Source organism: Micropterus salmoides, unplaced genomic scaffold (assembly GCF_014851395.1).
Source record: "Micropterus salmoides isolate LMB-PRFRI ecotype aquatic unplaced genomic scaffold, ASM1485139v1 Ms_hic_scaffold_2, whole genome shotgun sequence".
Taxonomy (NCBI): Eukaryota; Metazoa; Chordata; class Actinopteri; order Centrarchiformes; family Centrarchidae; genus Micropterus; species Micropterus salmoides.
Window position 1 is genome coordinate 15,898,279 of NW_024041150.1, and position 12,576 is coordinate 15,910,854.

Below are 12,576 nucleotides of genomic sequence, written 5' to 3' on the forward strand. Positions count from 1 at the left end.
AATAGCATTACATAGTTAATAAAATACCACACGCCCAGTAAGACACAAGCGATATTGAAGCAACATACAAACTATCCAACTTTGTTCTATAAAAGCAGGATGTATTTCTGGAAGGACATTTCCTCATTTGCAAACATTCTGCTGCAGTAACTCGCATATCTGCTCCACAAAGCATTCTCTTTATGGAACAATAAAAGGGAAGTTGAGGTCACACAGAAATGGCTTTTGTGGAAAGTGGGAGGGCACTGACCCTGCGCAGCAATGTCTGAGAACGCTGACATACACACCCACAGACAGAGACGTTTCATTCACACTGTCAGCAACACACAGCTCTCAGCAACCGATTCACTCACACACTGTCGAGGTCAATGAGCTGACTCTGGCGCTCGTTGCCCTCGGTGGTCAAGAGGTCTTTAAAGTCTTTGATCTGGTCCGCCAGCTCTGGGTTCAGATTGAACTCTGCTGGAAACTCAGAGATCCAATACCTGGAAGGCAGAACAAAGGGATAAAAAGAGAGATAAATGAGAAATACTGAAGGATAGACTTGTCTACATCTACACAATAGTTAAAAAAATAAGTTTAAGACCTTTGAATTATCTAGTTGGTTTACTTGATGATAAAAGGTGACTTTTAACCAAATAAAACACTGAACGACAAGGAAGAATGAATGACTGTTCATTACTTGACAAGGTGGCATATTCTTGTTCGACGCTCAGCATTGCAGCTCTCCTCTTGAGATCTGATCCAAAAGTCAAGGTGCAAAGCTCTGCATCAAGGTACTGTATTCTTTGATTCCACTGCTCTGTCAGCCCCGTGTGAAGAGATATTTTTGGACAAATACCAAACAGAGCATGTTTACAGAACATCTCTGAAATGAAGGATACTTGAGCACCAGCTTCTTAGCCATGTCGGATGAAGGGATGTACCAGGGTTGCATCATGAGGAACATCCGGACCAAGGAAGCATCCTTTAAAGTACCTTTCTCATCTATAACAAGAAAGCAGAGTGTCACTCATCATCAGGAGATGCACCAAGCACTGTACATTTCTACAGAAGATTTCTAAATTCCAAATCATTCACATAAAAAAGTAATGTTATGGGTGATTAACTTAATTTGTTTGTATTGACTCATTTTGAATACATGAAATTATCGATATCAAAGAAATAGTGTTCAAATGACCAACCAAAGGCTTGGATGCACGCTTCCAACAGCTCGTCCACTGTGGCCGACTGCTCCGATAATATGGACTCCATAGTTCCTTTCCTCTCTGTTTTTTCCCTTGTTCCTCTCTCCCTGCGGTCTGACTCTTGACTCTGCTTCTCACTGAACACAAAACAAGATGAAAAGAAAGGATCAAAGGCAAGCAAAAGAGCAATTATGAAGCAAAGGGGAAATGAAATTCAAAGTGGCCACTGTGGCGTGTTTGGAATAGTTGTGTGGTTAGTTATTTTGCATCCTGCTCCACGCTGCAGTTAGTGAGATAATCAGGGACTGTTTACACTACATTTAGGACTGGTAAATTAATTTTAAATATCTGCCTGTCAGTGTTATCCCTTGCCAACACAATGGTTTGATTTGACAAGGTGTCAATCTGTAAAACCTGCATTGAGACTCGTTCTTCTTTATGGCGCACAGTTTAATTGGTCCAGCTTTCAGTGGAGAGTTTAAATGTCTCATTATGGTCTAAAATTCAGCTGTGGATTCGTATTACTCTGAAATGTACAGCAGGGCATTGTTTGAAAGTTTTAGATACGATTGTCAATGTGACAACTGAGTTGTGATTACAAAAACAAACCCTCCCATATGTTAACACAAGCAGCCATACAGAATAAAAGGGGCAAAGTCATGACTTATCAGGAAATTTAGTACACATTTTGATACTACTGCTACTACTACTACATTGCACTTATAAAATACTATGAGTTAAACTAGCCAATAGTATATAAAAAGTGTTAAATTGGCTCCACCCCAACCAGCTACAACTGTAAATATATAGATTATTTCATTTACTTGAGCTATGAAATAGTGCGGCTGGATGTTGAGTACTTTTACTTTTGATACATATATTTTGCTGATAACGCTTACCTGCTTTTACTAAACGAAGATTCAGAATGCAGGACTTTTACTTGTACTTTTAGTATTTTTGCACTGTGGTATTGCAAACTACATAAGTGGCTGCGTTGTCCGTATTGGTCTTCAAACCTCCATAATGTCTTAAGTCTGATTTATATTTATACATCCATACCTGCTTTGTACCGATGCAAATTCAGCATACAAATAAATTCATTTTGATCGCAGGATGTAGACAGTTTGACCAGCTTTGACCTCAGTGTGGCTTGTTAGAAAAACCGACAGACTCGCTCCCCATTCAACAGGAAACCATTATTCTTTATCTGTTCTTGACACGCTCGAACGCAGTCTGTGGTATACAACAAAATGCAAGCATGTTAAGTAGGCATATTAGCAGATTCGATTTTAAATGTCATTCTTTAACACATTTGTTGCAGAAATTAGTTCAGAGAGAAATGTGCATTGGTATTTTTCTTGGTGATTGACTAAGTCCTCACAGTAGGAAACCATAGCAACACAGCTTACTGTAGTCACACTTTCACTACATATACACACAATGCACATACACAAAATGCATGTTTGTTCCTAGAGAAGAGTGGTTTAAGAGTATGAGTAGCCTGAGGGAATCTATTTTTTGCTAAAATCCTAATTGTGTTTCTTGTGTCTGAAGAGGTAAAATCCACAAAATCCACTACAACACACCCCGCTGCCTCATTTGGCTCCTCAATGTTGTGATTCTATGAGTGTGAGAAGGGTTTGTGCCTGACACGATGAAGCCCTCCACTGCGCCGTCCCTGGTGCAACGCGGTGGGCGGACACACTCAATTACAGGTTTCACAAGCTGTCTCAGCCACACACATACACATATACACGTTACTGCAGGGATGGAGGGAAAAGACAAGATAGACAAAGAAAGGGGAGTGTATCCCTACAGCTTCAGTCCTAATCGTATAGTGAGACTGAGCGAAAGTCACTCTAAATCAGCAAATCAGGCCATGATCTGACCACCTCAAATGTGGTCAGATCATGGACAGATACAGAGTAAAAGAATGACAAACTGCCAGACCACAATCAACATGATGCTGTTGCTATAGATAGACATGAAAGTTCCTGGGAGGGATGCTAAGGTCACCACAGGAAGTAAGTCTGAGCTATCCAGCAGTGCTGTAAATCTGAAACTTCAAAGAAAAAAACAGATAGACCTGTGACACCTGTCTTACAAAAAGATGCAACATTTCTAATTCCACTTCTTAGTATGCATTATGCCTGAACAGATACCGCTGCTCACACCTCCTCAATATAACAGGAAAGAAAGTGGCCTTCAAGTCTATTATTGCCACACAATAAGAGTCATTATTGATGATGAGGGTCACCTAGATCTGAGCTGAAATGGATTTCTCTCTGACAAAATGGCATTTGGTTCAGAACTGTCTGTCCACAAGAGCCAAATGAGGATATAAAACTAGTTTCTCTGCATATGCAAGGACCTACTGTATCCATCCCTCAGAGGCCGTAAGACCAAACAAAAGAAGAAAGCCAGTGGGGTTTTTCAGTGTCACCTGTTAACTCTCGCCTTGCACTGAGGCACAGACTGTGCCTGTCTTGTCATCCAGTCGAGTCACTATGACAGGAGGTCGTTGTCGTGACCCAGTGAACAATTCTCTGTGCTTTCAAGAGAATTCAGGGATCGATTTATCCTTAACAAGCCTGGCCCCACCCCCCCTTTCTTTTGTGTAATTCTTTAAGTATTTCCCCCACAGACTGATTTCTGATAGTGTTTCTCTAGCTGTGAAGCGGTGGATGGATTGTTAGGTAGCACACACTGTGAGAGGTTTGGTGTCATCCTTGGTTGCCTGGCGACAACGATCCAGGGCCATCGATCAGGCAGATTAGGGGCGGGTTGGGGCACAGCGGGGATAAAGGAAAGCTGACGGGTGCCTGGTCAATCCTAGCCATGGAGAATCTGCAGTGTGCTGCTGTTTTAGTGGGCACGGAAAATGTCACATCCTCTGCCTAAACACAGATAGATCCTTTCTCATTCTCACTCCTATAGCCACAAAACAACAAGAGGAGTCCCAGAGGTTCAGAGCCATCGTCTACTGCTTGAACTTACTTGAAAAGAATGTTATTTACTGCATAACTATGCACATCCACTGTATATGCAAGACACTATTTTAGATCAGCCACACCTTGTCTACATTGAGCAGGTAAATGTTGGGCAGCATATATTACTTTCATATTGATTGATGTGTTGATTATTTTTCAGATTAGACAATTTAGGGCTGCAACTGCTGTGCACTTTCTCTGTGTTTAGTTTGGTGTATAAAATGTCAGAATAAAAGAGAGAAAAGTTTCCTAAAGCGTAAAGGGCATCTTCAAAATTTGTTGTTTTGTCTAAATAACAGTCCAAAAACAGTCGTGTATGATGGAGTTTGGAAGCTGAAACCAGTAAATGTTTTATACTCAGTACTTGTGATTGCTAAATTAAATGATTAAAAAATATTTTCATTACAACAATTGTTGTTAATTAATAATTCATTCATTTGTTTCAGCAAATGGATCTTGATTGCCTGCTGCTTGGTTAGTTGTCCATTCGGTTGAGTTATACTGCACCTTGTTAGATAGACAGGCAGATGGATGCACAGCGAGAGAGAGAGAGACAGAGAGAGCATCCTACTATTGATATTCCCATAATGGGCTCATTTCCATGCTAGTAAATACCTCCAGCTAATGCACAGTCTCCATACAGCCATTGATTTAGTTTTAGTTTCTCTCCCCAATGGAATTTGAGTAAAACAAGTTTGATTGATGTTTTCATAGTTGGTGGTCATGAGCCAAAAGATGTGTATGCATTTGTTCACTCTAAATAGCTATTAGGCAGGCATTAGAAAACAAACAGTCTGTTCATTTTGCCTCACACAAACATGTTAAAAGGTTTTTATCTCCACCACTTTTAGCCACACTAGTTGCTGCTCTAGGGATGGCAATGTTGGTTGGTTCACTTTGGTCTAAAGCGATGGACTGACTTTGGTCATTAGGATTCATCTAACATCCTGAAGAAGAGTCAGGGCAGCATTTATTCAATGTGAAATGTCTAGAGACATCAGGTCAAAACAATGCGTCAATGCTTTGGTTTACAACCAAAACCTACAAAATGAGCCTCAGCTGTACATGTTGTGGAAATTGTTGTGTTAAAATGTTCATGTGCTTTCAAGCCGGTCTCATCCCCGGGCCGTCAAATACCAACGCTTAGTGGCCCTCGGCGTGTCATACAGTCAACGTAGCCTTTAGCTTCTGTGTTAGACGCATCAGGTTGCCAGAAAGTATTTAGGAATTCAAGTGATGTATTATACAGAGCGAGAAAGTCCGTGTGGATGGGGGTGTCAAACAAATACAGTACTTTTCACCCACAAGGCCGTGATACATGTCCTGTGTGAAACCAAGAGTCAACTTTTCACATGAAAGGTGTGTTACATAGCTTTGCAACAAATATCCAAAAAATCCTGTTATTAATATAAGAATGAGGCATTGGTTTGGTTGGTGGCCTGTATTCTCACATCAGTGGTATTGCTGGTGCTTGTGTTTCTTAAAACCTCTTTGCTTCTTGACACAGAGGAGCTGTTTTTTTTCTCTTATCTCCTATTCACTGTCACTTCATTTCCAATCACTGGGTCGTCCACTAATCCTCCCAGCCCCCGTGTCCTTGGGCAAGATACTGAACCCCAAATTGCGTAAATGATTAGTTCCTTTCTGATGAGCAGTTGGCACACTGCATGACAGCCATCAATGTGTGAATGGGTGGATGTGACATTTTGTGTAAAACAATTTCTGTGGTTGGAAGACTAGAAAGGTGCTGTGTACATATGTACAGTTATAATGGTGTTAAGAGTGAGTTTTCTATTCTTTCATCATATGCCACGACTAGAAACTCCTGATTGTACAAATTTCTGTAGTTTTTATTTATTACTGTAACTTTGACCCGAGTTTTCAAAGTAAATAATCTGCACTTTGGAGCTTTATCTCATGTCTCTGTCCTAGAGTGGCCATTTGGATAGAATTACAAGACTGTGAAAATACATACAAACACCCCTTCTTCCTAATATATACACACACACAACACCCTTATCTCATACACAACACCTCCTAGTTTGTTTCAGGAAGTTGTACCAAGGGTGTTGCATGTTGGGATAGATATAGGGGCCCATGGAGCAGCTGGTGGCAGGCTCTATTTGCAGGGTACTAAGAGCAGGAAGGGAAACGTTTCCTTTTCCCTGGACACACAAAATGCCACATCGGTGGGGGGGCACCGGCTGCAAACTGAGATTAGCAGCTATTGCTCCTTAGGGAGGGCAGTGGGGGTTGGCGGGGGTGAGGAAAGGGGGAATGGGAGATAAAGAGTGAGACTTGGAGGCAGGAAGAGAGTGTACTCTACCTCACTTCATCCCAGCCAAACATGGAAAGAGCGGAAAAGACCCGGGGGGGTGGGGGGTGGGGGGTAATAATTACATTTGAATCTGTCTCAAAAGCAAATGGAAGCAGTCCTACTACTAATGCACTCGCAGAGGAGGGCAAGCAGCACATTTTCATAATCTTGAAATAAAAGAAAGAAGCGAGAGAGAAAAACATGTAGATCACAATGTCTTGCTGGAACACAGCAGCTGCCAGAGTGTAACGTTTCATTATGTCATCCAAAACAAAAAACACGTCCCACATCCTGTCCCACATCTGGCAGACTCTCACATCTCACAACTTTCTGGCCTCAGATTAAAAGTGTAATGAGTGAGACTGAAAGGGCATCGCTGCGGATCCCGTGTGCTGTCATAATATCGAGCACAACAATGTCTCATTGTGTCAGACTGTTTTTACTGCTTTGTTACGAGGCTTCCTGCTCCAACTTCTGTCCTTCTACCAGATGTGAAAGTTTGCTTCATAACAAATACCGGAAGGGTGTGTTGGTATGTGTGTGTGAAATATTGCAAGTGTATTTGCGTGTCCACACTTCATTTTAACCCTGTTATAACCAACCTCATGTGCAGCGGGTCTGAGTTTTCTACATGTAATGAATGCGACATACTCTTAAAGTGTTTTCTCTCTCTCTACATTAGAGCTTTTTCTTTCTCGGTCAGTGATCTTCCTGACACACACATCACTTCCTTCTCAAATTCTTGCAGTGTGATGAGTGAGAGATGAGGCCACATGACATATTCCGCAAAAGAGCAAACATGATACATCATCTTTTGCAGTAACAAGTTGGAGTTTGTTTCTCACAGTTAACACCCTAGACATTCCTGCCAACAGTCTGTTCATATCAGGGCATGCCACTGTCAGGATGAATTGTCTGCTTTTCTGCATTGCTGAAGTCAGGACTCTCACTTCCTGTTGTTACACAGTGTTTCATCTCGGGTGAACATATTCCAAGTAATAGCATTGCAGTAATCTGAATTCTTCGCCTTTGCAAGAAGACAGCATTTACCAGGCGGCAGATGTATGAGGAAACGATCGTTTAGGGGAGTGGTATAAATCTTCTCATCTAAATCCCTGCAAGAAAGTGAATGTGCATATATCCCAAAATGTTGACTATTCCTTTAAAGTCAAGCTTCTTTTGACTTGTAAATGTAAATGTAAATGCTCCATACTTGTATAGCGCCTTTCTAGTCTTTTCGACCACTCAAAGCGCTTTTACACTACATCTGCATTCACCAGTCACACACATTCATACACTGAGCCTAAGTGCTCAAACGGAAAATAACATTCACACACATTCATACACTGGCGGAACAGCCGCCAGGGGCAAATCGGGGTTCAGTGTCTTGCTCAAGGACACTTCGACACACAACCAGGGGGAGCCAGGCATTGAACCGTCAACCCGCTCAACCTCCTGAGCCACAGCCCCGCCCCATTTGTGCTTGTTTCTGGGCGATTAGAGAAATCCTAAACAACAAAAAAGTCACCAAAATAAAACAACACACCGTGAAGATCCAAATAATTACATTTTTAGTTTCAGCTAGCAATTCCCAGTGCAAATATATTTCAATTGCCCGGAGGCATCAAAAGCCCACCCTGCGTGTAGAAACATGGACGTAAGTCTGTGTAGGTGCAGGAAAACATTCACCCAAAAACAGCCACTGGTCAGGCTCAGACAGCAAGTGATGCGGGATCCTTTAATTTTCACAAATTCAGGCTGTCAACAGATGTCTGTGGTTTTCAGAACAGGGCCCGCACTGTACATCTGAAGACTGACTTGTTCTTTGCAGTGTTTAGCTTCTTCATTTCCTCCTATCAGTCTACAGCTCACTGAGCTATACAGTCATTCTGAACTAGTTTCATGTTGTGTGTGAATGCGAGGGGTTTCACATTCACCCAGTCAGCCTCTTCATTACCACCCCAGGACTTTTCAACAGCGTTAGCTCTGGCTAGTTCCTGTTTATGTATTGCACCCTAAAATGGCTTGCATCCCCGAGCAGACCACAAAACCCACAATTTCCTGTAGTCATAATACACAATTCACGATGCACATTCAGATAAAAAAAAAAAAAGCGTTAAGAGATTACACACTGCAAACTGACAGAGTATGAAAATGCAGCTTTAGAAAAGAATGCGCTTTTTTGATTGCAGGTGCAGGATGTTCTCCTTCGGTTACTTTTCGATTCCCTTTCTGAAAGTGACACGCCTAACACCTGTAGCAGAGAAGTAGGCCAGTCAACTACAACCTTAAATAATCACAGCCAGGCAATCATGATCATTGCTAATTCACTACCTTTAACAATCACTACACTAGATAAGATAAACCAGCTGGTGAGTTTCGATCCACCCTGCTACCAGGCTCATCCACTACTGTGTTTCGCCGCGACTTATTTAATTCCAGCCACAGCTTGATTTATTCTTCAGGTCCCACAGTTTCCCTCGCCAGCTACCTTCCACCTCCTATGTCTCCCACTCATGTGCTGCAGCCTCTCTCTCTCTCTCTCCTGCCGTGCCTTTAAAGGTGAGGAGAGCAGACTGCATTGACAAGCTGAGATTTTACAAGGGTCTGTGCCCTTTCGTGGGAGCTGAAAAGGTGACGGAGGAACAGATAGAAACCAGAAGGGACACAGAAAGAGTAGAGAGGACTATTTTTTCTGAACTGAACCAATTTGTTTTTTAAATTGGTTTGTAAAGTTTTTAGCATAATTAGAATTACATCAGTGATCCTGTTTGCATTATGATATGTCACATCCACACAGAATTAGATCCTTTATTGTCATAGTTGGTGGGAGTCAAACCAAATCTGACTGCAGCTCTGCATGTGATGTGTGTCTTTAAATTTTCTAGGGTGTTTAAAGCTGTTATTTTTAACACTCCCAACAAATAGTTCAGAAGAAAACTTGCAGTATGTGGGTGGCCTGGGTGCAGTTACTGTATCTGAATACCACTGTTGTCACCTTTTCATGATCCAAATGATGATGTAATCGCTCCAGTTTTGAACAGGTAATAAAGAGCATAGTCCATGGGCTGGGGGGGAATGGATAGGACTAGCTAATGAATCGTGATATGGGGAAAGCAGTGGACAGAGGCAGAATGTGCATTGGACCGTACACCTTAATGATAGCTAACATCCAGTGCACGTGTCTGGCTGAGCTGCTGCCCCTGTCTGCTTTCCTGATAAGTGCAACACTGTTGCAGGTTGAGGAAGTGGAGGCGGCTGGAAGTGATGCTAAATATCAAGGGTGGCCGCCCAAGAGGCCTGAAGTAATTGCACTGCGGCAACGGAGGGGAGAAAGGAGAAATGGAGATGCAGGCTTTTTCAGAAATCTCTTCTTCTGGATTTAGTCTCTTTGCTGGAGGTGCTTCGTTTGTTGGGTAGGCTACATGAGATCACAGAGCCCATTGGTTACTTTGGGGTAACTGATAATCAAATAAGCCACAGTCTGGTAAAACAGACTTTGGACTAATGTTGTGTTGACTAATACTGTTTTATTCATTTGCGCTTTGGTGACAGATTTGTCTGAGCTGGCACTGCACATGTGATGGCCAATGTTGATGGCCCCCTCTTTTGCATTCTCTGAATGAGATGCTGATCTGGAAGCATGTACACAAAGCAAGCCTGTCCACTATTCAAAACAGGAACAGTTAATCAGCAACTCACACCAAATCAGCCACACTGTAAAACACTGAAGTGGATTTCCTGCCTCCCACAAAGATGTAATGATTTGCAAAAGAACTGCTGAAAAGACTTTCAAATGTCCAGAGAGGCAGCCAGCCACAGCTTAAAAGTCAAATCCCACTGCGCTGACACCAAAACACGGGCAGAGGTGAAGTTGGCGAAGACGCCGCAGAGCTACTAATCAGCAAACCCGACACTCAAAGATGCCTCCTAATCCATGCTGCTCTGAGGGCGGCTGGAGAAAATCACCTTGAATCACCGCAGTCAGACAGCTGCAGCCTGTATAGGAGAAGGTAATGAGGGGTCTGATTGAACGGAAATAAAGAGAGCATGGTAAGTCTGACCTCTCGCTTGTTTAATTCAGCAGCCAAGGCTGACTCACAATGAGCGGGGATGGGGCACTGAGTGTTATTCTCCAGTCATGGAGGATTATCATCACCACACAGGTGTTCATTGGTTATTAGCACAGCTGCCAGAGGTCTTGAATATCAGTGTCAGGGCAATTTAATGGATACCTCAGCAAGCCATATCAGCCATGAAAGATGTAGGGTTGAAGGCAGGTTCAAACTGAGCTTCAAACTGAGCTTCTGGATCTACCCATACCACCCCCCACCCTCCTCTTCCCACATGGGTCAAGCCATAACTTTGCATGTCAGCAGACTTTTGTTTACCATCATCCTCATGACAGTCAAATCAGGATAGACCCTGCCACTCCCTTTGTCTAATTTTAGGAACAGGCTTCCTCCATCCTTCTCTACGCTGCTCAGCAATGCTCCTTTTCCTGAAAATGACTGCGCACTGGCCCATTAATTTCATTAGTTCACCTAATAGATGGCAGCTGTAGAATGCAGTCATGTCTGAGCACAGCACCTGAGTACTTTTTTTTCCAACACAAAGTAGGCTACAAAGGCATCCGTGACTCCCTAATGAGTCAACATGGCATTGCTGTGGTTGATGGTGCAAGAAGACAAGTCCACACGTTATCTCATCTACTGTTGCAATACATTAGTACACATTACCACTGATGTAGGCAACATCAGCGAAACAAGGAGTGAAATGTTAACAGAACAAGCACATAAAATTTCACTGTGGCGGGTTTCTTCTAAATATTTAAGTGCCTGGCCAGAAGGGAAAGAATGACATCTACAACTCGCCATGCGTAAAAACACATTTTAAAAAAACTCAAAATGAGCTCAAGTTGCTTCAGCAAGTTGACACATTTCTTACCTTTAGAGTTTGAAGGGTCCCATGCTCTCACTTACAGTGGTGAGTTGTGGAATGAGCACTGAGATGAATCGCGTTACATTACCAGCACCAGCAATTCAAAACGCCTTTTCAGCAACGGAGTGGACGCACCAGGTCATGCAGAGAGACGCGCCGATGATCGAACTCCACCAGAACTCATTAGAAGAGAAAACACCCGGGTCCTTGTTCGGCGTTGATGCTGGCGGTCCTATGCGGATGTTTTGGTGTTTTATTTACGGCACATTAACCCCACAATGCGCACAAATGCAGTCCATGCGCACTCTGAGTCAAGTTGTGGAAGTGTGTTGGTGTATCAGAAGCAACTGACCTCAGTCATCTGGTCGCAGCTGGACCGCGTGCCAGCCCTCTGCTCATGTTCCAGCTGTGCAGCTCACGATCACACTGCAGAGCCACAGTCCCGCCTGTTGGTAGTATCACAGCAGCACCACAGTCTGTCCACATGCTTGTTGTGCAGCCTACGAGCTGCTGCGCACCATTACACGCAGTAACAAGCTATCACTTCGTCGGCTGCTCTGCGATATCACTGCGTCTTGTGAATCTAAATAATTTCTTAAAAGTCTCAGGCATGCCTACAAATAGTTTTGTGATGTCTTCAATTAGCCTACACCTTCAAAAACATTACATAACTGGTGTCAGACAGCTGCAGTAATAAAATGGGGAATTTATTTATAAATGAATGTATTATCACACTGCATGACAAAAATGCTACATTGCTGTTTTGGGGGTTAGGTTGATCTAAAAGGTTTCATATTGCAGAGCCTACATATTTGTTTCATTGCCAACACAGCAGGAGACCTGTTGCTACAAGCGAGGGTTTCTGCCCCCTACACAGCGTCACACGTTGCATTCACGTCATGTGGGATGAAGTAAAATCCTCAACTGAGAATCCAGTGTGTATAAAACGGTTCATTTGATAAAAAGTGAAACACAGGTTTGTTTTTGTTGTAATAATATTTTACAACACGTGCTGCCTTGCTGATATGTGGAAAGTAACTGACATCTCATCACTAAAAGGTTTTCAGTATAATAGCTTATTCCCTTTTTGAAAGCTGAAGTGAAATTTTAGAGGGGGCTTTTGGGGCCTCCAGCCCCAAGT

General features: G+C 42.7%; 1 protein-coding gene across 4 annotated transcripts in view; it reads right to left on the bottom strand.

Moving 5' to 3' along the window:
* Positions 1-11,923, bottom strand: part of LOC119912454 (RAS guanyl-releasing protein 2-like) — a 40,357-nt gene extending 28,434 nt beyond the window's left edge. For 2 of the 4 annotated variants that reach the window (XM_038731658.1, XM_038731655.1), the window contains exons 1-5: positions 11,442-11,781; positions 1,185-1,324; positions 885-987; positions 683-739; positions 354-485 (exon numbers count right to left, since the gene is read on the bottom strand). In XM_038731658.1, the coding sequence (XP_038587586.1) occupies positions 354-485; positions 683-739; positions 885-987; positions 1,185-1,254 (362 nt within the window). In that variant the 5' untranslated portion in view covers positions 1,255-1,324; positions 11,442-11,781. The other 2 variants (XM_038731656.1, XM_038731657.1) reach the window with 2 other exon arrangements.
* Between the last annotated feature and the right edge of the window lie 653 nt (positions 11,924-12,576).